The 24,404-nt window shown below is 42.7% G+C and overlaps 2 protein-coding genes across 6 annotated transcripts in view; one reads left to right on the top strand and one right to left on the bottom strand.

Moving 5' to 3' along the window:
- Nucleotides 1-26: 26 nt before the first annotated feature.
- Nucleotides 27-16,691, bottom strand: ecpas (Ecm29 proteasome adaptor and scaffold). The gene is made up of 49 exons (XM_080519347.1): nucleotides 16,664-16,691; nucleotides 15,814-15,944; nucleotides 15,433-15,549; nucleotides 14,937-15,055; nucleotides 14,580-14,729; nucleotides 14,292-14,463; nucleotides 13,863-14,002; nucleotides 13,580-13,658; nucleotides 13,362-13,481; nucleotides 12,977-13,062; nucleotides 12,805-12,880; nucleotides 12,670-12,719; nucleotides 12,513-12,579; nucleotides 12,262-12,384; nucleotides 12,071-12,174; nucleotides 11,833-11,956; nucleotides 11,632-11,712; nucleotides 11,280-11,496; nucleotides 10,967-11,058; nucleotides 10,670-10,804; nucleotides 10,370-10,532; nucleotides 10,033-10,205; nucleotides 9,791-9,892; nucleotides 9,407-9,530; nucleotides 8,449-8,594; nucleotides 8,035-8,089; nucleotides 7,807-7,921; nucleotides 7,628-7,696; nucleotides 7,368-7,485; nucleotides 7,094-7,261; nucleotides 6,918-6,997; nucleotides 5,848-5,953; nucleotides 5,615-5,662; nucleotides 5,405-5,523; nucleotides 4,897-5,047; nucleotides 4,744-4,809; nucleotides 4,527-4,616; nucleotides 4,356-4,422; nucleotides 4,180-4,271; nucleotides 4,000-4,066; nucleotides 3,688-3,885; nucleotides 3,237-3,448; nucleotides 3,099-3,142; nucleotides 2,804-2,996; nucleotides 2,569-2,704; nucleotides 2,294-2,399; nucleotides 2,114-2,202; nucleotides 1,959-2,030; nucleotides 27-1,264 (listed from the first exon to the last, which is right to left on the bottom strand). The coding sequence occupies exons 1-49, from the start codon at nucleotides 16,683-16,685 to the stop codon at nucleotides 1,125-1,127; spliced, it is 5,514 nt and encodes a 1,837-aa protein (XP_080375473.1). The 5' UTR covers nucleotides 16,686-16,691; the 3' UTR covers nucleotides 27-1,124.
- Nucleotides 16,692-20,143: 3,452 nt separating this feature from the next.
- The window catches only part of kdm4c (lysine (K)-specific demethylase 4C), a 29,790-nt gene continuing 25,529 nt past the window's right edge, over nucleotides 20,144-24,404 (top strand). For all 5 annotated transcript variants that reach the window (XM_080520482.1, XM_080520483.1, XM_080520485.1 and 2 more), the window contains exons 1-4: nucleotides 20,144-20,225; nucleotides 21,863-22,029; nucleotides 22,474-22,649; nucleotides 24,020-24,134. In XM_080520482.1, coding sequence (XP_080376608.1) covers nucleotides 21,886-22,029; nucleotides 22,474-22,649; nucleotides 24,020-24,134 — 435 coding nt within the window. In that variant the 5' untranslated portion in view covers nucleotides 20,144-20,225; nucleotides 21,863-21,885. The remainder of the gene's footprint in view (nucleotides 20,226-21,862; nucleotides 22,030-22,473; nucleotides 22,650-24,019; nucleotides 24,135-24,404) is intronic.

Below are 24,404 nucleotides of genomic sequence, written 5' to 3'. Positions count from 1 at the left end.
CTACTACTAAAAATTTCAGGCTTCAGTCCCTGTGGATAAACTGACAATACTGGCTACTTCTGCACTGACAATCTCATGGAAATCCAAACATTTCCAAACTTCTGAACCCTTCATTTTTTTTAATTAACCCATGTATAACCTGAATAAGAATCTCATGAAATTCACTACTTGGGACGTTTTCCCACAAAATTAGTCAGGGTGGTGCATTTATTTTTTCTAATGCTGTGAACTAGGCAATCTGCTCAAAAACAAATTGTCGCCTAAAAGAACCGCCTTGGTGATACTAAAATCCCTGCCTTTTTGTTTTCACACACCTCATTAAACTAAAAAAACCCCTGTGGCCTTTTATATTCTTTGTAGAGATTTTCACACTCAAGCCTTAGTGGTAGTAAAAGTTCCTCTTGTAAGTTTGTGTCATGTGAAGCTCACTCATGGTATGGTAAAGAAGTCACAGGTCCAAATTGCCAAGGAGAATTTATTTCATAGGGGACAAATTCAAACAACTATAGCAACACTTTTTTTAGTTAACAGCAGGGGTTCCAAGACTTCACAAAACACGCCGACTTTTTTTCTTTTTTCCCTCATTCATCTGTCAAACAACCACAGCCACACTTTTCAGGACACAACTGATATGCAGTGCCTCCCGTCTTTCACTCAGCAGTGGTGAGAAAGTTTCGCCAGCTGAGATTAATAACCTGCTGCTGACGTATTGATTTTTAATGAGTTGGCAAACCCACAACAGTAGTAAAAGTCCCCATTCTGGGGCTATAGGAATACAGTGTCCACAAAACCAACACATTGACTTATATAGCATTTGTTATCGACTTGCTGTCCGTCTAGATGAACCAGATAAAACTCGACACATTACAACAATTGTCTTGCCTTTTGACAGTGTTGCTCTGGACTCGAGCCAAGAGCAAGTGGTGTTATTGTAGCATCTTCAAACGTCAAGACAAGTAAAGCAGTCGTCTGTCTCACCCTTTTACAGGTCACTGCGTGTATCGATACTGTATGAAACCAGTCAGACGGAGTAGTGTGCTAATGTTTCGTTGGGAGTCACGGGCGGTGAAGGTGATGAGGCTGTATTTTCTTGGTTTCTTTGCGTTCCTGTGAGTGGCGCACGCTCACGGCTGGCTCTGGATGTGCCTGCGCAGCTCCTGGGCTTTATCCCTCAAGTCGGGTCGGTTGTCGGACTGCAGCGTGGACAGAGAGCGCTGCAGCTGCTCCCGGCTCTTCACTGATATACAGTCCCACTGCTCGCTCTCTGTTCAGATCACACAATGAATTATTGGCATATCAGTGAACAAACAAACAAGAAATGCCAAGTACATAGGTATGCCGTATTCGGTAAATAAAATGAAAACTTGAGAATTGAAGATCTGCAGTCACCTCTACTAATGTCACATTTCAAAACATTATGAAGATACTGTAAAATCATGCTTCCTAACATGTGAAAATATCACCTTCTTGGTCACTGTTGAATAGTTTGACCATCAACTATGTGAGTCAGATGCTAAACAAATTTCAAGAAATTGAATTGAAGAAAAGCCGAATCAACAAGCTTATTTCCTGAGCAGATATAAATATCAAATGGGAAACCAGAGTGAGTCAGTCTGTGAGGCAATGACAGCAAACAGTGCTTTAAGAAAAATCTAAATTCAATCGGTGTGCAGGCAAATGTTTTAATGTGCATCAAAGACTGTTAATAAATCACAAGCCGATCAAGAAAATATAACTGGAAGCCATTCAAACATAAAACATCAAACTTGATGGTGATGTGAGAAGAGATCAGATCGTCTTTCAACTAAAAGCCTCAGCACAAAATAACATTTTGTCCTGACTGAAGTGTCAGAAAACCTGATGGATCAAAATATTAGTTTTTTTCGATTGCCAAGGGACATACAATCATAAATCAGCCAGAGACAACAGGAAAAGTCTTCAAACGAAGAGACACTCACCTCCAGTTCTCTTAACTATCAGCTCAACAACCGACAAGGCCTCCGTTCTCACTGAGGAGTAACTTTTGTTTTCTGAGTACAATCAGCACAAATACAGAGGTTAAATGTCTGAAGATCACATAATTCAAAGTATTTTAACACCGTTAAGCTCTTACCTAAAGGGTAGGTGAGGGCGGCACAGGTTTCTGTAAGAATCTGTGACAAAGTACCGACATCCTCACTGTCCTTCTCCAACAGCAATAACCTGCAAAAGCCAAAAGCAGAAATGTCTGAGTTTCGTTTTTCTGTCAGGATTGAACGATCAAGACAATTGGGCTGCTCTGTGTTCGCCTCACCCCTGAAAGTAAGCCTTCATGGACTGCAGCACAGCCAGCTGGACCTTCCAGGTGCTCAGTTTGAGCTTCTCACACATCAGACTGCACACCTCCACCTGGAAACGAGCTGCAGGCAAACACAGGGTCACAGCGTTATGTCATCAAGCAGCGACTGCATTTTGTAACGACATCTTGACGCTGAAACTGTTCAAATGACAGGAGACGTGTTGAGTAAGCGCGCGATAACCCACCGTCTAAATAAGTGTACAAATCGCAAAAGTGAATGTGGAACTCACCCTGAGTCTGTGTGTTTCTGGGCCAAGTCTTTCCAAGGGTGTCAAAAGCACACAGCACCGCTTCAGTCTGCAGCTCCCTCTCCTTCACGTCTCCGTCGTCGTCGTCCTCCAGCGATCGCGGGGATGCCGCACAGCTCTGTTGAGTAATCGTTAGGACAAGCTAAGCACAGATGAAAGGCTTTTTGATGTATTGGAACCTGACACAGAGCGGAGGCTTCAGATAACGGGACGTCACCTTCTTAATGAGAGGGAACAGGATCTCGGCCATGTCGCTAAAACGGTCTTCCTGGCTGCTGTGGAGGACGTCTCCAGCACAGCGCAGTGCGGCCATTTTGTACACCAAACTTTCCTTACGACACTCCTTCAGCACCACCTCCAAAACCTGGGCGATGGTTGGCTGGCCGCTGCAGGGCTTCTGAAGCTCTGCACTGAAAGACACGAGGGGAAACGGAGGCAAGAAAGGGTGAACCAACAGTAAATGGAAGTCACATTAAACTGCTCTGACCTCGAAAATGTGCAGAAGGCCTCACCTGCATTTAGACACAACTGACCCGATGGCTTTCAGCAGCTCCTCCTGAACAAACAAAAATATATGAAACCGTAATTCAGTTTGCTGGAATCCTTGATCCGATACTTGGCACTTTCTGGCCCGTATGGGAACTCGTTACCTTGCCAGCCCAGGTGCGTCCAGAGAGTCCCTGCAATAAAGCTGTCAGCACCAAACCAAGGTGTGGTGCCACCAGCGAGCCCGTCTGCTCCTTGGCAACAGTTGCCATGGCAGCGGCACCCTGAGCCTTCATCTTCCAGGACTGGGACTGCAGTGCTTTTTGTGTGATGGCGATCAATTCGGTCATGTAGAGTCTGATGCCCCCGAAGCTTCCTGACATCAAGGACATAGAACAACAGGTGATCTTAGCGGCAGCGTGCATGAGATTGGAGAATGATCCCGGCCAGATGATCATTTGATCTGTATTTTAACAATCAGACCTTTGATTGAACAAAGATATCGAAAATCTCTTGTGTCTTAAAGCTTGTGATTAAGCAACACACTCAACCAGAATAACAAGCTATCTCAGGATTATATAGTACTATTACTTTTGCTTTATTGGTGATGCTCACCTGGAACATTCTCCTGCCACACTTCAGTCCACAGTGTGGCATCATGGCTCTCTCCTTTCTCCTCGTCGGGACCTGGAGCCTGATGCATGCCCAAGAAAGCCAGTGGCAGAGCCACTCCCGCGTGGCCTTTCAGCACATCTGGGCTGTAGTGGCTGATGGCGTGTACCGTCATTGCGCTTGATGACTTGTACACAGGTTCTAAAAGGTGGGGGGGGGGGGGGTGATCAGTTGAACATGTGGTCAGAAAGTTTCAATCAAGTGAAGACACAAACTTTTGTGACTTTCTACCAGATATGTTTTCTACAGTCTCACCCTCTTTCTCCAAGTACCAGGTGTTGAGCTTCAGTAGTAGTTTTTCTACGCTGCTGTCTCTCGCTGTCTGAAAGGGAAGGGAAATGAACCAATGCTTGAATGAGCCATAGTTTTGAAACACTAAAAATACCAATTCATGTAATTACTATGAGGATTTTATGAATAAATATTAGTGCTTACTCTGACTAAATGTCCTAAAGCAAAGGCAAATGCCTTCTGTACAACAGAGCTTCTGTCGTGAACGCCGTTCAGCAGGGCACTCATCAGTTTACCTGGAAAACAAACAAATATATTTGTGTGTGGTACCAACGCTAAGGGGGAAATTCATGAAGGACAGATGAAAGCTTGCGTCGTACCTGAGTATGGGGTGAGGTCTTGGGGACACTGCACGGTGAGGGAAACTATTACACTGGCACAGCCACCCTATGAAAAGGAGTCAGAACATGAAGGTGAGCTCTTTGAACTGCAAAAAAAGGATATATCAATGCAAAAACAAAGGCAAACGGTATGGAATCAGTTAGTGATACCTTTGTGCCCAGGCCAACTCCACTTTTGAGCAGCTCACAGAGCCGCGGGACGAGCTCTCCGAGCACAGAGACGTCAAGGTGCTGCAGACACTGAGCACAAGCACAAGGACTTTCTTTAAAAACACACCTCACTGGCTTCTATAACGGTTTGGAGACTATGAAATAACAGAAAGCAAGGTTAAAATTCAAAAGTATATTATATAGTATATAGCCTTACCATGTTAACAGTCTCCATCATTGGAGAGGATTTGGCAGCACTCAGCCTGGCAGCATCCATGGCACTCTGCAGAAAAACCAACTTGTGTCACTATGAAGTCTGACACAAGACAGATTTATTGCCACTGGCCTGAATACAGACAGCTGACGTCACCTTTTCCTGCTCTGTGGCTCTGAGACTGAGGTAGTTTAGGACCTGAGGCTCCAGGGTGCTAAGAGCCTCCAGCAAGGCCGGGATCAAACGGGAAGCGTGAGGCTTCAGTCTGGCACCAGCTGTCTTACTGATCTTCACCAAGGTCTGGATACTGATGGGTGAAAGGACAGGTTGAAGAATGAAAACAGACGGCCGTGGAGTCCAAACAGCTACTGTGGTGAGTCACAAAAAGCAGTTCATCTCAGAATCTTGTTTTAGAAACACGATGCAGCACATTCCTCATACACTGACGGAGTCCAATAAATATATATCTATTTTTAGAGACTGAAAACCACAAACATTATCTTGGTTACCAACATTTTCTACATTAACTTCATCTGAGCAGGATCATATTTTCTGGTAAAAATGTTTTTTGTTTTTTTTTAAAACAGAATTCCCAATTTGCCTCAATATTACAAACTTGGGAGGATCGCCACACAAACACCACATTCCTGGGGGGAGGTATTACCTGAGTGCGCGAACCTCTGAGACACTACTAACGATGCCTTTTTCCAGCAGGGTGGGTAATATCACTGCCACAGTTTTCTGGGCTCCGGAACCCGAAGACTCACACATACGAGTGCACACCTGCACAGAAACACAGAAGACGACGTGCTATTTGGACAGGCACACAGGCGGCAGACACAACTGAAGCAATGTTGTGACAAACCTTACTTACCTTACTGAGTGTTTTCAGAGTCAAGTCAGCAGCCTTCCTCACAGACTCCTAAAAGGAGTAAAGGAGTCAAAATATTAATCTAAACCTTTAAACCCCATTGTAAGATTATTTGCAATAAAACATATGGTGTTTATTCAATATGTGAGGGATATACATGAATTCACCAATTTAAAGTAAAACTTTGTGAGCCTGTGAAAAAAAACATGACTGATTTGTGATCGTCGGTTTCTCACCTTGATATCATCAAGGACTCTGAATAGCGTCTCCCATATTTCTGCCAGGTGATCGATTAGGTCGTCGGCCTGACGACCTCGAATCAGATCATTCAAAGCCAGACAGCTGAAAGGAAGGAACTTTTTTTTTTAAAAACTATTTCAACAGCTTCTACCTCAGTTAACGACTGTAAAACACTACATATTTTCAGTCGTCACACTTGAACATCATACTGTTTTAACGACAGTTACTGTAAAAGGTATGATTCCCAGCCATTAAAGACCTCAAGAGAAACATGGAATAAAACTTAATTGCCATTTTATCTTTATGCCAGGAAACCTTCCAGCCAATCATACAGCACAGGAAGTGGACCTCTTTAAAAGCCAGTCATTAAAAAGAGGTGAATGCAAGCAAACACTCCCACCAAGGATAAATGGACTTCAAAAGTGAGTGAAAAGAACAGCAAGAAGCAATTGATCCTCGCTGAAAAAAGGCTTTAAGATTAATACAAAATATATTATAACCAGTTAAGTACACATTAAAATGTAACACCACACATGAAGAGATCCTGGTTTTGAGCATCTGTTAAAGGTATACAGGAGGATTTTCAGGAATTTTAGGAAAGAACCGCCCTCTCCACCGTTTGAAAAAAATGCGCATGCGCAACGCTGTACCTGCTCCCGAGACGGAACGCCTACTAAAACGCGTGCGAGAGACATGCACGAGCCCAGTTCTCCTCGTGCACGCTCTGTTTACAAGTCACAAGTCGGCATCGCTCACATAAGCTCACTTTACAAGAAGATTTGCACCAGAGGGGGTGAAACTGTGTAAAAATGTCCGAGAATAATGCGTCGGGTCGGCCACCGGCATAATGAGAGCCGTGTGGAGTGAGCTGCGCGCAGGGACGAGCACGTACGACGGGCTTACGTCATATATCACCAGAATGATTGACAATTGGGAGGACCAGTTATTTTGATGATCCACCCGGAAGAAGAAAATCCTCTACTATACCTTTAAGTAGCCTCTCAAAACAGTGAACACTACTTTTTTGGGGAGAGCTTTGTGATTACTGTGCATATTCCTGTTGTACCTGGACTCGCGCACTCTCCACGTAGGACTAGTTAAGTTAGAAATGACATCCTGCAGGATCTCCTTCAGATATTTGTCCACCTGGATGAGATAAAACATTTTTGATAGTGAGACAACTTACAGATTTGTCTAACTGTGCAAGTGTACACAAAATATATGTACTATGCAAACCCTTACCAGAGTTTTATCAGTGACTAAGGCATCCCAGATGCTGGTCATGGCCTGACGAATGCTCAGGTTGGGGTCAAACTGGTAGCGATAGAGACGAGGCACTAACTGGGGCAGGAAGGGAGCCAGCTGCTCACCGGCTTTGGCCGCGATCATGTGGAAACCAAAAGCTGCACCCTGAGTGGAGGAAAGAATATGAAAAATGACTTGGGAGAGAACAGACCAAAGTCATGCAGTCATGAAGGGGCACAATGTCGCGGATGTGGAGGTTTGAGCAGAATACCTTGCGCGAGTTCCACATGGCATGGTGATTGGCAAGGTTCATGAATTTGTACACAAGATCTGGTTGGTTTAGGTCGCTGGCCAATGAGCAGAGCTCCTTGTAAGTGGACAGGCCATGACTGTAAAGAACCATCAGTAAATATCACACAAAACAGGTTACGTGAACTGAACTTGCATAAAAATCCAGAAATTTCAGATAATTTGCTATATCTTCTCGACATCTGGAACAGAAAATAGACTGATGATGGCGACATGACTTACCCATCAGGAGTTTTCCCTAAACCTTCTCCTTGGAAGACCTCTGTGTCTTCAGAAACTGCATGTTTCACTCTGCAAAGATGAGAAAGCCTTTAACCTTCCCTTCATACCTCAAAGTTTCTTCTGCAGCAGTGATGTCCATCATTTGACCCTCTCCTACTTGATTTAAACCATTCGCTCACCGTTTGCCTGTCATAAGTGTCTCCACCAGAGTGGACACCAGTTCCTGCTGGTCACCCTCTCCTCCCATCTCATAGACGAGGCCCAGGCCTTTAGATGCCACATCCTGACTCAACTCTACAAGAAGCAAATGATCAAGAAGCATGATGATGGTTGGTCTTGTAAAAAAAACAAAAAACAACAACATTGTATAGGAGAAGTTTATAGGCTGGATTGAAATGTAATCTTACCATCCGGGTCTGAGAGAACTGAGATGAATGCTATTTGAATCTCCTTTAAATGGGACTGTAACAGACAAAAGGAGAGGTTAAACAAAACAAAACAAAACAACAACAACAACAAAAAATCAAACAAAAGTGATTCGACAAACAAAGCGAGTTTTTCATTCTGTGACAAAACTAAAAGCTGCCCTCGGTAACATCAAATTTTTCTCAGTTATAAGGTCACTAAATGTTGCACAATAAACAAAGTTTAAACTGTTACAGAATTCTTTAAATAAAACACGTTAAAACTAGCTTCTAATAAATCATATAACAGAATTTCCATTATATATAATAACTCTCAACCACATAATGCTCAGGTTGCAACTAATTAGTCATTAAGTCTTCACATTCAGGTTTATACCGACTGCACCAGAGATGCACCTTGATTTCCTTGTGATGGCTGAGTTTCTTGACAAGCGAGAGCAGCCAGATGCAGGCCGCCTGTCGGACGTGGGGGTTCTGGCTGGGCACGTACTTGGACAGTACGGATTTGAGGACCCAAGGAACCACGTCATTGTTTTTCATGTCTGATGGAAAGAGAAAGGTATGAATACCAGAATAACTACAATGCCTATTTTAAATTGTCTTCCATTTAAATCTATCCAAGTAAATTTTACAGACACTTCCTTCCAAAAGTACTGGAACAGTCAGAACAATGTCTTTATTTTTGGTGTACACTAAAATCTGTGTTTGATGAAGTATTTTTTTTTTTTTTTTAGAAATCAGGGAGAGAAAAGAACATCGCAGCATTTATCTCAGAACAGTGAGAAAACGTATTGGAACCCGTAACTCACAGGTGTGTCCTACTGGTTAATCAAACAATAAATAGCGCTCTACGCTCACTTTCAGATTTGGGTTTTGCAGTGCAAACTGTGTATTTATACTTGGAGGTGTAACTGACATGGGAACCACAGAACTGTCTGTGGGTGGAAAAACAAGCAACGAAGAAGCTGAGAAAAGATGGAAAAATCAATTTGCACAAGCAACGGCCTGTACAACCATTTGGAAAGTCCCGAAGAAGGAAGAACTCACTGGTGTACTAAAGTAACAGATGACAAACAGGTAGAGCAGCTAAAACAGCAGGTGACAATAAAACCATTGTATGGCCTGTAAAGACAATAAAGCAACTATTAGACCTCAACAGCAGACTGCAGAGAGCAGGAATGAAAGTATCACAATCTGCTATTCAACAAAGATTGCGTGCGCAGAGGTTTCAGCAGAAAATTCAAACTATTAATAGACAACACAACTGGAAGTCCAGACTGGAACTCACCAAGAACTACAGAAGCAAGTCTCTGCAAATATGTATAAAAAACAAAGTCCAACTTAAAGTACTCACTCTGTGGTGGACTGTACTGGTCCTCTGTACAGGTCCATGGGTCTCTGGCTGCTCCAGAGCTGCTTCCTATTGCAGCACTGGTGATGGCTTCTCCAACTGTGAACTGCAGTTCCACTTGTTTGGCCTGAGAGAATCAAAACAAGGGGGTTAAAGGAAACATCAATAAGCCATACCATAACTTTCCTTTCAAAGAGCAGGTATACATATCAGCTTCATGGTTAAAACTTGTTCTTTTTCTATCAGTAGCTTGAATATGCACCAACAGTAGTGTGAGCCAAAGGAAGTCTAAGTGACGAAGTGACCTCGTCGGTTAATTTTTCCTTGAATGTGTAAAAGTCCTGACAAATGGATGTAAACTTCACAATCCTTTAAAATCTTGTATACCTCCACAGAGTCCATGAGTCCCTGAAGCAGCTTTTTCTGGTGAGGGAAGTCTCCATCACCCACTGGTAGGTAACCCAAGGTCATAATCGATCGTTCCTTCATCTGGAAAGGCGTTCGGGTGAAAGAACAAATCATTTAGCTGAAGACCTAATGTATCATCATCAGTAATGTAGAATGTGCACTACTCGTGAACGTTTCAGCTCAGAAAGTTGCGGCAATCACAATTAAGGTTTCCAGGTTACCTTTGTGCTCTCCTTGCCCGAGGGGATCCGTGCCAACAGGTTTTCCACCATGGAGAGTTTGGTGAAGCCTTCACCGTCGGGTGGAATGAGCAGGGAGCCATTTCGCCCAATCTCTCCCAGAGCGATACAGGCTGCCACAGTCAGCAGCGCACTGCTGCTGACCAGGAAGGAGCCTGGGGGCCACACATAAACACCGAGTCAGAATAAAATCTCTATTATAAACAAATATTGTTTTGTTAGACGATAAACGTATTTCAGTCTTTGAACTAAGATTAAAACAATGTACAATGTACTATTTTAACTACAAAATATGTTAAATACAAAAAAAATAAAATACCAATTGTTTTAGTAGCCATGGCAACAATTTCATCATCTTTCTGAGAGGCAAGGCTCATTTGCTGCCCCATGCTGTTTGTACGGTCGCAAGCTTTCTTTCTACTCATGTTCCTTCCCACCATGTAGCCGAGAGCCAATATGGCACCGTGCTGAGTCTCAGGACTCTGTGAATCGACAAGACATTTTAGAAATTTTGTCAGGATGAAAATCCATGTTTTAATATATATATATATATATACACACACACACACACACACACACCCACACACTTGTAGCACTGTAAAGAGAGTAAGAAGCATACATGGTTGTCTTTGGTGATTTTGACCAGGTTCTGCACAGCAGTCTGCAGCTCATTGCCAGTCATGGTGGAAACTACCAAAGCATACAGCTGGGCTGCAAGTTCCCTCATGTCCTCCTTATTTGTGTTCATCAAGCTCTGGAGAAACGGGACCCATGTTACAGTAATTAACAAGGATATTGAAATACTCATTAAGAGTCCAGTTTTCACAGCCTAATTAGACAATGACTACTCATTTAGTTGTGTTAGCGTTCGTCTTTAAGCCAAACTGGAAACAAACTCATAAAACACACGACTTACTTTAATCCAGTCAATTTTACCAGCAAATCTGGGAGCCAGCTTCTCCGGGCAGACAGATATCACCTCCAGTAAACAGTACATGACTGGAATTCCTGGTGAGAGATTACATTTCAAAAATTAAATGTCCATAAAAATGAAAATACCTGTACTCATACACGCAGCTTGATGAAATGCAAGTTTATTCTAGCTGACCTCATACACAGAAGGTATAACCATGATTTACTGTCATTTCTCCGTTACATTCTTAGAAAAGGCACTGCATTTCTATTGCTGCTCAAACATGAACTCCAAAAGCATTTAAACATTTGTTCACCTCCTACAGCAGAGAGCAGCTGATGGAGAAGATCCATGTAGACATGTACAGGATTTGCCTCTGAGCCCTTTGACAATGACAGTGGAGGGTCAGAGGACAGCAGTGAGTGAACATATTGGCCGATGGCAGGAGCGTCGTCTTGCATGTCCGACAAGCGTGTGGACATGGGTGTGGCGCCAGCACTGTGGGCTAAGCACATCCTCAGGTAGAGCATGATCTGGGAAAAACAGAAATACGTTTGCTTATTAAAAAAGGCACGATCCACGCCAAAACATCAGTCGGGATTGTTGGATGGGAAAATAAAAAGGCATTCAATATTCAGAATAATGGATTATAATCAATTCATCTTTACCTCTGCAAACGCAGATGGGTTGAAAGCAATTGTGGCAGTTCCAACAACACACTTTACTGGAGTCTTGATCCTTTGAGCTGCCTAATAATGTGAAGAGTAAGAACATCAAAAAACAATCTTTGTTTCTGACAAGAACAAAGGCCACATTTTAATCTAGTCATCTTGCCTGAAACTCAATGAAAACCATGTGCAGAACCTTACTTTTTCCTGGATATAGGCCACCATATCCGGGAAGGAGGGCATTGTCTTTGGTCCCTCTTTCTCTGAGCTCTTGGTAGAAAAGGCTCTCAGCACCTTCTGGGCCTCTCCAGACACCTCTTCCCTTCTAAAAGACAGAAAGCCAAGATCATCTTTTCGAGGCTCATTAATGTCAATAGTGAATAATAGTTGCAATTTTTCTATCCCCGGAAGGACAATGATTTGGGTTTATGGAACTTACGGGTCTCCAGCAGCCAGCAGCAGCAAGTATCTGGATGGCACGTGATCAGGAGCAAACACGGTGCTGGCAAACTTCATGGCAACTTGACGTACTTGTACCTCCGGCTAAGCCAAAACAACAACAGGAAGGGTCGCGTGTCATGTTCTTGAAGCTTTTCATTCATAAATCCAGCTCATTTAATGCACAGTCACCTTTGTGATGTATGCAGCCACCAGAGCCTCCATTAGGTTGAGCAGTGCCCCCTGAAGGTTAGCAAAAGCTCCAACCATCATGGACAAAGCCTCCTGAATGGCAAGACGGACATCAGGCTCCTCCTAGAGAAGACAATGCCACATTTTAAAGACGTGTAACCGTATTCTTAAGAAAGAAGTGAAAGAGGCAGATCCTGTAATCAAGTGACGCTTGAGGATTTCAGCACAATAAAGTGAAATCTCTCACATACCTTACACATGGACTCAAAAAACTGCTGCACAAGTGCAATATCCTTTGTGAAGAGTTGTGGCATGCGACTAGAACAGAGAATATATGAAATCATTGTTTTTTGTTTATACAGTAAACACCAACTCAGCAGCAATAAATCCAGCTTTTTATTTCTCTACCTGGACAGCTTTCCAACTGCAGAGTAGGCAACACAAAGCAGTTTCGGATCCTGTCAAGGTAAACGTAGTTTAGTAAGGCTCAATGAAACCCAAGTCTGTGGAGGGAAGTTTTCGTGCAGCCATTTGCAGTTTTACCTCTTTGTACTCATTGATGAGCTTGGTAAGACCATTAAGGAGCATTAGTCCCAAAGGCTTATTCGAGTCAGGGCATCTGTAAAAAGAACAAAAATATTTTTCAATTGCACTCCAAACACAGGAACTAGTTCTTGGCTGTACTGGAACAAATCATAAAATGTAAATGTCTTACACCATGCAGATGTGATGCACAAACTGTAAGGTAAGGGACAGCAGTTTGTTGTTGGTGTTGGCGCCAAACAGACCGTCATACACAACCTTGAAAGAGAAGCAAACTGGTGAGAATGGTTGCACACCTCATTGGATGTTATGCGATTGCCTACAAAACAGGGACAGGAAAACAAAATGTATTGATTCCCTTGGAGAAATGACTTATCCAAGTTTATCCAATGGAAAACATAGTTAACAATAACTACAGATGGATAGGAACTGTGGGCGTATGGTTCACCAGGGAGCCGCAGCAGCAGTCTGTTGGCAGTGGGATTTAGTTTTTCCCCAACTGCTATAAAATATCTAGATGCAATATCAAAACTTAGCCGTGACAAGAGAGATCTTACCTGGATATTGGCAGGAAAACACTCTGCAGCCAGGCGTGACCGTAGAAGATGTGGCAAGATCTTCAGTTTGACTCTTGTGCTCACTGGCTCATGTTTCAGCTCCTGCTTCACACTGCCACCCTTCAAAGACACATAACAGAATATTACAGTTACAAAATGATAAAGAATCACGACCTCCTCAATTAATATATGACTAATTAAATGCTAATCTTACAAACCTTTGTTTTCAGAGGAACATCTCCCAGGTAGACCTTGAACATCTTGTTGATGATTAGAGGATTGTTCCAGTCAATGATGCTGGAAAATTCGAGCGAAAAAAAAGTCATTGTGTAAAAAAACAAAACAAAACAAAGTTTAGATGTTCACTTTAAATAGACCCAGTTTATCAACTCCTCAAAACATGCACAGATCCTTTACTCCAAGGTTTACCACAACCGATTTACTGGCGAGTTATCGTCACAGGTTACTGATCTAAAATGGGAGTGGATGAGCACTACCAACCTCTGTTTGCTCCTCAGCTCCAGGTCAGCTGCAGTGGCCACGCTGTGCCTTGTGTCACTGGATGCCACCACCAGGTGCACCACCGTCTCCACCTCCGGGACCTGCTTTGCCTCGATGAACTTCACTATACCCAGTTTACACTGTACAAACAAAGTGTAGGCAACAAGACGTTAGTAACTGGCGCTGAAGACAAACACCACACTGAGCACGACCACCAACATTTAGATCCAAGCACTGTAGTGTCGTTAAAAGACGGGGGCTCAAACGTAAACTGGAAATTGGTTTGAAAAGCTATGAAGGGATGATCAAGAAATGACTAAAGATTGAGAATTAAATTTTAGAGGCCAAGGCAAAATGATGCAACAACTTTGTAGAGATTTGTCATTTCATAGCATTTGGAAAACTTCAAAAGTTTAAGATATACTGTACCTGTTCCAGCTGCTCAGCGTTCCACTGGGATTCTCCAATCACCCTCTTGGCAGCATACACACTCATCCCTGGGGGGGGCTGGGGGAGCCCCTGACCACTTGATGTCACTGACCCATCACCTCCCTGAGAAGCGGAGGGAGCCGGACGGGTCGGCGATTCATTCAGCACAAACCTAGACAAATGGAACAAAGTAACAGAAAGAAGAGAAACGTAGACGCTGATTTCACTTAAGGGAAGTCATAGTGGAGCCGTTGGTCATAATACTCAAAGCACAGAGCAGGAACGCACCCGTAAGGCATCAGCAAGACATCCAACATGAATTCCAGCAGCAGGTGCACCGTCTTCGGCCGCTCCGTTAGGTTAAACAGAGAAGCATTCTTGGTGGAGTCTGCAGGATACTTCATGTGGTAAAGCGTGGGAATCAACAAATGCATCAAACTAAAAAAAGAAAAAGAAAGGAGAAGATGGGAGACACAATCCATTTTGAAAGAAATGACATTAGTTGAAATAAAAAGAGTTGAGTAATAGATGATTCAAACAAACAATAACTAGGCTTTTCTTTAAAAAAAAAAAACAACAACAAAAAACAACTCGTCTTCACTAAATGTTATTATAGAAGTAAATACTGTGCCTGTGTCCACTCACCTGTCCTGCTGAGGCTGCGGCTTTCCTTCCATGGCAGTGAGAAGGGTTGGGGCCAGCTCACATTGTTTACCCACCTCCAGACGAGGGTATCCCATTTTGATGTAGATGATGGTGAAATTCTACACATTTAGAAAAACACAACTACTATTGTTATTCACAGAACCAGTTCAATTAAATGAATGAACCTGACCACATAAACTTCTAACCATTCCATTTTAATTACTTGAGACATAATAAGACCATACTATAATGTTACATTTATAATGACCATTAACAAAAAATTACTATGAATTAAAAATATACTGAATAGAGCTTTTTGCCCACATACATATCATGGTGATGCACAGAAATTATCTTGAGGAAAAAAAAAGGCAGAAGGACTATATTTACAAATCCAGTTGATGTGGTAGTAGAGGTGTTAAAATAAGGTCAAAAAGAGATTAGGATTTATTTTATTTGTGTTTTGGCCTTAACCACTGTTCTTTGATATTCTTACCGTAACAAAGGAAGCCGCTGCAGGGTCTTGGTACTGTACCAATAAGGTTTCCACTGGAAGCTGAATTTTGGGTCTGCTTTTTATCCTCTTATTCAAATGGACCAATAACTCCATGACCTAGCAGGTGAGTCATGATGTGAAAAGTAGTTGCATGAAAAAAGAAGCACAAACATTCCGCACAAAGAGAAAAAGAGCTTGACATGCATCTTAACGGGTAAAAGAAACTGAATCTGTATCAGAACCACACAGTGAAATGCACCAAAGTAATCGTTAAATAAAGAGGTCTTACAGACATATTTTCTTTTAGGTTTAACTTAGCAGCACCGACCCCAGAGTCGCTGTAATCTCTTGAAGCACACAGATAAGCAACACCCTTCTTACTTTCTTTCGGACTCCCTCCTGAACGCTGGACAGCTTGAGGAGAACTGGAGGCAGGAACTTGGAGATAATATCCTGCAGTTGATCATCTGTCTCTGCGTGGCCCAGGCGAAGGAACACCCGTTCCAGTTGATCTGTCAAAACACAAACCAACACCCTTCATCAGCTGCATTGGTGGCCCTTGTCATCTGACGATCCCGTCACCATTATTCCGAGTGTCCCTCCACACCAGGGCAGGAACGGAACCCACCGGGGTCTCTGCAACCACATGCAGTACGAGCGACCTTCAGCTCCACACAAAGAGAGGGCAGAGCTTTAAAACGCACTCGCCTCCATGCAGCTCCAGTCTGGCTGAATAAACTGGTCGTGTCTGCTGTTGTGTTGGTGCAAACCACCGGGCAGCCCTGCCTCATTTCCCCTGCCAATGGCTCTCCCGAGCAGCTAGCACACACTGACAACACCACACACGCATTTCACCGCATCTCCATTAAAACGCCGGCGTTAAACTCGCCGTGACACCATGCGCAGTTTATTCCAGTCGCACTGAATATCCAGGCTGTAAACACACAGAGTAAAAAGTTTGCAGGCATTTCGAGGCTACGTGATAGTTTCATTTCGACCATGACTGGGCAAACGGCCTCCTGACGGTAGCGCCCGGAGCTAGCACTGTAGCTGAGCGACTAGCAGCCTCTTTTAGGAGGGTTTTTAACGGGAAAAGACGCGTTTTCGCTCCCCCCAAAAAACACCCCGAGCAGTCATGGTGGATAAGGTCTGTTTTCGATCATGTTTTCGACACCGATATATGCAACGCTTTGTGAGAAATAGCTCGTTAATGAGGCAGAAAGAAACTTACTGAGTTCATCCTGGGCAGCCATGTTTGCAGAGAGACATCAGCGACCCTCCCAGTTTAGGCTGAGTCACTGCAGGCTGCACTGCCACTCCTCGGCAAGCCTCTCCTCCTCCAAACACATGCACATCGTCCAACGACATAGTCCTGAAGCACATGATGCACAACAGTCTGATCGTGTGTGTTTTAATTCAACTCAATTTTGTTTGCAGAAACTATTTCTTTCATTTTGTAAATATGGTGTATAAACGACCTCTTCAGTCAGTTCCCACTATCAACATTGTTGGGGCTTCTACGTGGAGTTTACATGTTCTCCCTGTGCATGTTTACACAGTCATTCTACATTAAGTATGATGACCTCTCTATGTTTGACCTGTCCAGGAGGTAGTCTTGTCTCCTCACGTAAGATGCAGTCACGTCCATCCATCCATCTTCAACACTGTTTTATTCTGTTCGGGGGTAGGCTGAGGTACAATTTTAGCAGACATTGAATTTATGGAGATTTGCCCCCTCAGAAACATGAATACGGTCCTTCTAAGTGCAATTGTGGTAATGTTCTATCAGTTGAACAAATTAACCCCCATGTAGGTTTGCATCCATGAAACACAGCAAAATTGTACTGCCATATGCAACTGATGTGCGAGTGTCGGTACCTAATGCTTGAGTTGAAGTGTTCTTCTGGTCAGATGGGGCCAGCATGGTCAGTGTTACGGTTAAATCCTGACCCGAACCATGACTCTCCAGTTAATTCCTACAAATATTGCCATTTCCAGTGTGTCTGTTTCTACTGAACAATTCTGTCATAACCAATGGTTATATACATGATAGTTAAGTACTTTAATTAGTTGTGCTTTGTTTTTTTTAATAGTTGCTTATGTCATTTGCAAACTTCAGTGGATACATATATGGGGGTTAGAGTTGAATAATATGCCAAATATTGGTATTTCCCTGTTCAAACAACCACCCACATCACATCAATTTAGGGCCGTCAACTTGCCTCACGTGTATGTTTTTGGACTGTGGGAAGAAACCAGAGTAACCACAGGAAACCCAAACACACACAGAGAGAACATGGAAACTTCAAGCAGAGAGACTCAGCCAGTACTTGAACCCAGGCCTTCTTGCTGTGAGGCAAGAATGCCAACCACTGCTCCAACCTGCAGTGCGTGTGAATGAATATCCCTTCAACTAACTTGTTCTCAGACATCTGCTTCTGCAGTGTTGTTTTTACAGTGATGGAAATCCAAAACATAACGGATCATATGGCTTCTGTTCACATTACTTTTATTTCATATACAGCATATGTTATGAAGGTTATTTTACATGAATGAAGGAGAAATGCCTACTTTAAAATGTAACTATACCCAAAAACAAACACTCTTGGAGGAATTAATTTAATTATTTTTCATTAAAAATAGATCACTTTGCACTTTATGTGATTAAGTTTGATCATTTTGGAAACTAAGAAACACAGTTTACTGTGTCTCTTTACCATGAAAAATTACTTTTAAGGTGCTTGTCTTTCTCTAAATAAAATACTTTACTCACATCTAAATACTGGCTTGCCTGTGTGAGGCATTGGAAGTTAGAGTTTGAGTCGGTTACTTGTTTGTATTTAAAAAATGCTGTATGAAAGGACATTTGCTCTGTTTTATGTGTCTTCATGATTTTACCCATTAAGCATGCAATAAAAGAAAACATTTCATCCAATAAAGATCAAAACATGTTTTATTCAGGTTAAGGTAATTTATGGCTGAGTCTATCTGAGACAACGTGGATGAATGGCACCTGAAAAACACGGAAAAGTGCAGATTTAACAAAAATAAATATGTCTTAGTTGTTTCTACATAGATAAAGAAAAAAGGATTTGTCTTATGTGCAGATGAAATTAAATATGGACAACAGACTTTCATATGCACATCATTAGAAATGTCAGGATTTCATACAAGCGTCACATAATTAAATCTATCTGGAATCTATTGAGGCAGTTAAAAAAAAAGTGAACTTTCATATCATCCATCTTCCATATACAGTATACAATGTTGTCTAATTAATCTCGGGGGTCACCAGTTCATCTCAAAGCAAACATTCATAAGCAATCAGCCACTTACACATTTGTACCCACTGGTATTTTAAAGTCAGCTTTTGAACCTAAAATATTATTGCTGAAGGAAACTGGAGTACAAAGAAAAATCATATGCAGCCACAGAGAGAAAATGTTCAATCTAGACAGATGTGTGATGTGAGAATGCAGCCAGTAACATTTAATTTCATTTGAGATTTTATTGTAACTTTTACCATCTGGCCACAGTGGCTCACTTGGTAGAGCAGTTTGTCTTCAAATCCCTAAAATTGGTGGTTTGATCTCCCATTCTCAGACTCTCTATGTGTTCAAGTGTCCTTGAGCAGCTGTGTGGGTAAATGTCATTTACGGAGACTGATGCAGAGGTGAAAATGTGTTTTAAAGCCGGAGTGAAGTCAAGTTGATTTTCTTTATCTGCCAATGTTCCATCTGGTAAAGATTTTACATAAAACAAATTGGGTTGAAGACATATATCCTACAAACAACCCCAGATTGCACCTCTCTAAAACCTTGAAACCCTTTTCTGATCTTTGAGTCACCGGATCTTAAACCTTTAGTGTGAAGCCACGGATAGACACATCCACTCCAAACACACAAACGTGCAAATGTTCAGAATAAAGACAATGTCTGGCTTCCACAAATCCATCTTATCCATCTTCACATGACTTATGGTTGCATGGTGCTTGTGGTGTACACCCTGGACAAGTCGCCACACCATCACAGGACAAACATAAGTAGACAGACAACCACACGCAATCACAAGCACAATACACAGGAAGAACACGCATACATTGTTTGAGCCCTCTATATTTCCTTTGGGAAAGACACAGGAATTGTGAGGGCATGCTGGGTATGCTGAAGGCTATATGCAATGGAAAAATTCCATTTTGTCCAGGTTCAAGTTGGCCAAGTGTGAGGCTGATGAGTGTCCCGGGCCTGCTATTGAGCCTGGAAAGTCTCTTAAACCAATGCACCGGGCCCTCCTTTTTTTTTTTTTTAATCTCTGGTGCTCACCTGAGGGGACACATAACCCAGGTTGAGAACCACTGCTTTACAAGAGGAACCTCTCTCTCATTAGGCCTGTGGGAAATGTATCGATTGTAGTAAATTTGAGGGGGGGGGAATTAACCTGACGCAAACGGTGAATTGCGAGATAATATAGAAAAAAGTATAAATATTGTATTGAAACTAATACATTCAATATGTATGTGAGCAGTTGAAGATGCAGGTGCACTTTGGAGCAACAAATCTGGCTGCGTCCCAGTTCTTCTTCCCTGCAGCTGGTCCGCAGATCTCGCAGCGCCTGGATGGGGCGCAGCACCGCGGCCGTGCCTGGCAGCACGCCGCCCAACGCGCAGTGGATCCCGGAGTGGAACGCAGCCCTCTCTCTCAGACGCGAAGCATCGGAAGCAGCTGTCATGTGAATCAGCTGGACGAACAAGGAAGGGGATAAACAACAACACGGCTCCGTCTTTTTAAATCTAGGTAAGAAAAAATAAATAAATCACTTTCACCGTCTCTGCGTGTGATATATTGACCGAGACCGTGCAGGTTGGTTTTGTTTTGAGCAGTTTGGGACGCAATCGGAGCGCATTTCGTGACTCCTGAGCAGAATTAGCCGAGCTATCAACAGCTAACACTGAGCCCTGCCTTGGACATAGTGTCAGTTAGCAAGCCGTGTGTCTTATCTCTGCTCATTTTTATGAACCTGAGGCTGCAAGACACCAACAAGTAACCCCACCAGCACCGCAATGCTTGGCTGAACAGTTCGTGCAAACGCAAACCAGTCCAGTAACGAGCTCCGGGCCCTGCGTGCAGCCTCCTCGCGAGGGGCATTTAAACCCCCGTTGACTCCTGCGGTACGAAGTTGGCTAACGGTGCTGCTAAGTTAGCTTATTACCAAGTTATGTGCTGCTCTGGATAGCTACTACACGCATGCTGTTTGCTGCCACTGCGGGATCCACAAACACGCGTGAAATTAAAAGGATCGCAGCGCGAGTCGACCGTGCAAACATACGCGAGCTCGTTAGCCGCTCGCGCTGCGCTGCGTTCAGCCATTGCTTGGCATCATAACAAAACGTAGGCTAGTTGGCTAGTTAGCTGCGCTGGCAGACAACAAAGATGAGCCAAGCTCCTGACGCTCCTGCACCGCTCGAACCCACAAAGTGCGCTACAGTCTGGATCTAAATACACCGGAGTTTCGATAGATTGTTGTTTTGTTTTAATGTAAGTGACAAACAGGCCGCACGTGCGAAGTGGAGATTGTTCATGCTTGCAATACGATCGTGGACAAAGCGTGAAGCTGTAAACATGTTGTGTTTATCGAGCACCGCAGCTGATTTAAGAGCAACTTGTTTCAGCTTGAAATCGCCTGTTACATAACGAGATCGCACGGAGCTGCTGTGAGGTGGGTTTTCGTGGAGGTGTCGTAAGAGGTCGATTGTTGTACCAGCCTGTCTCGGAGGAGGTGTGTGAGTCTTTGTCTGAACGCACACAGTAAAGTTGGGAGTGGGATGGGTGGATGGGACAAAAATCAGAAAAGGGTTGTTGGCATCAGCAGGGATCAAAGGATCAAATCGACATGTGTTGAAGCTCTACTGCCATCTGGTGGTGAAGCGGCCGCGCAGCTGCTCCACAGCACGCGTTTGCTTGTAAATCGTTAACTCACAAGCGCATAATAAGCTCTGTGCATTGAAAAAAAAAATCGTTTTTTTTCTGAATTAATAAGGCCCTTATTCATTTTTGAGTTCGCTTTTATTTAAACAAACTACTCGGTTGAATTGATTTTTATTTGTTGTTTGGGTCTAAAAAACCGGGTTTTTTTCTGTCATCAAGTAATATTGACAACACGGGAACCACGCAATATAAGAAAATTCACCTGAAATATGGTGACACAAAAGAAAAAAAAAATAGACAATTTAACATGATAGTCATGTGTGTGTGTGTGATATGTGTGAGGCGTGTGTGTATGAGAGAGAGACACACAGATCAATGGAGGATTAAGCTAATCCTTCCTTGAAAAATACAACTACATTCACAACTATATTCATCCTATGTAACGAACAAAATAATAAAAAAATGTTGGTGTTTGTGTTAATCTTTCTCTCTGTATGTGTTCCTAGGTTCTCGCTGGTGAAGTTGCAGGATGGCGGGAGCAGAGGTATACACCCCTGCAAACCCCACCTGCAAGATTATGACCTTCAGGCCCACCATGGAAGAGTTCAAGGATTTCAACCAGTACCTGGTTTATATGGAGTCTCAGGGTGCACACCGTGCAGGCCTGGCTAAGGTAGGAGGTGTTTTCGCATTCACATCCTTCCCTTATTGTGAACAAAGTTTCAGCACATTATAATTAGTTTGCTTAGGTTCGTAAAGTTAGGGAGTCATGTGATCGATCAGAATGATGAAGTACGGTAATTGCAGTTGAGTTTCCTCTCTGGTGAGCATACAGTTGGATGATGGTTGCAAATGTTAGCCATAAATAACTTCAAACAAAAGTGTCATCGTGAAGATGGAGAGAAAAGTAGACAAGGACATTCAATCATATAGAAAAGTATATGATTGAATGTCTTATACAAATCTCGAAGTAGTCAACCAAGAGCCTGCTATGTCATGCACTACTTGCAGTCCCTTAATTCACAGAAAGGCTATCAGAGGGATTTGTTCATACAAAGTGATCCTGTTCCCACATAATCTCCAGCAGTAAGCCTTCACTTGCCTGTTTGTCTTCCAGGTAATCCCCCCTAAAGGCTGGAAGCCGCGCCGTACCTATGATGACATCGATGATTTGGTGATTGATGCTCCCATACAGCAGATGGTGGCCGGCCAATCGGGGCTCTTCACTCAGTACAACATCCAGAAGAAGCCTCTCAGTGTGCAGGAGTTCAGACGTTTGGCAAATAGTGATATGTAAGTATTGGGTTTTAATAAATACATTTTATGTAATCAAATCATTGGCATATATGACTTTGTCTGTCTGTATGTCTGTTGGCAAGATTACGGAGTTTTGATCAATATACATGCATTTATACAGCGCTGTAAAAAAGTATCTGCCCCCTTTTCAAATACTTAATTGAATTATATCTTCCACTGAAATGTTTGACACCATCAAGCAAATTAAAAATATCCTACAAAGATAACAAATGTCAACACAAAATGCAGTCTTTAAATGATGATTTAGTGTTTTAAGGGAACATAGGGTTGTCCAAACCTACCGAGCCCTGTGTGAAAAAGTAATTGCCCCCTTGATCAATCATTAATTAACTATCCCGGTTCATTTTCGCTGACCACGCCCACACATGGTCATCTCCAGATCTGTTCAACCAAGAAATCATTTAAATAGAATCTGTCTGACAAAATAAAAGATTCAAATTCAAGACCAGATGAGAAATAAAGTAATTGACATCTATCGGTCTTGAAAGGGTTACAGAGCGATATGTGAAGCTTTAGGAATCCAGTGAACCACGGCGAGAGCTGGTATCTACAAATGTAGAGAATATTGAGCGATGAAGCTTCCCGGGAGGAACCGGCCCACCAAAATTACCCCACGACTACAGCGACGACTGACGAATGTGTCTCGTTACATCTGGCGTGAAAGTAACACAGCGTTTAATCATACCAACAATCAAACATGGTGCCGGTAGTGTGATGGTGTGGGACTGCTTTGCTGCCTCAGGACCTGAAGGACTTGCTGTGATTGATGCAACCATGAATTCTGCTCCGCCAGAAAATCCTAAAGTAGAATGTTCGGCCATCAGTTCAGCACCTCAAGCTGAAGCACGCTTTGGTTCTGCCGCAGGACAATGATCCAAAACACACCAGCAAGTGGACTTCTTAATGGTCTCCAAAAAAAAAAAAAAATTAAGGTCAAAGTCCTGACTTGAATCCAATCGAAATGCTGCGGTATGACCTTAAAAAGACTGTTCATGCTAAGAAACACTCCCAATGTTGTGGAATTCAAACAATTCTGCAAAGAGTAGGACAAAATATCTCCACAGAGATGTGAAAGACTCATTTCCAGTCATAGAAAATGCTTGATTTCAGTTATTCCTGCCGAGGGGGCTTTGTGCAGCCTGCGACTTGCTACATGTTCATGCCTGTTATACAGTGTGTGTGTTTGATCGCATTCAAGAAGTACTAGGCAGCAGCAGCATCAATACATTTCTTTATGTCTATTTAATGTAAAGTGCACTATCCTAATTATTGATAGCATTTTTATTGCCCAAGTGTTCAGATTGATAGATTTCAAAACCATTCATGTCATATCCTACCCTGCCTAGGTACTGCACTCCGCGCTATCTGAATTATGAAGACCTTGAGAGGAAATATTGGAAGAACCTTACCTTCGTCTCACCCATATACGGTGCTGATGTCAGTGGGAGTCTCTATGATGAGGTACACGTTTTTCTTTTTCTTGACATGCTCATCAATGCTGCCTATTATTTATTCTCCTTACAATTATGCATTTATGTTTATATGCTTTTCTTGTTTCTTTAGAAATACTGTTGTATGGTTGGTTTTCGCTTTCGGGAAATCAGAATTCACAAACACATCTGTATGTTGTGCCGTTGCTTCAATATGTAAATATAATGCTCATCATACTTTTCGATGAGGTTTGATCAGGGCAGAAGTCACTCAGAAAATGTACTAAATTGATTTTTGTCA

The sequence above is a fragment of the Blennius ocellaris genome (genome assembly GCF_963422515.1).
Source record: "Blennius ocellaris genome assembly, chromosome: 3".
Taxonomy (NCBI): Eukaryota; Metazoa; Chordata; class Actinopteri; order Blenniiformes; family Blenniidae; genus Blennius; species Blennius ocellaris.
This window is presented reverse-complemented; position numbering and strand designations above follow the sequence as displayed.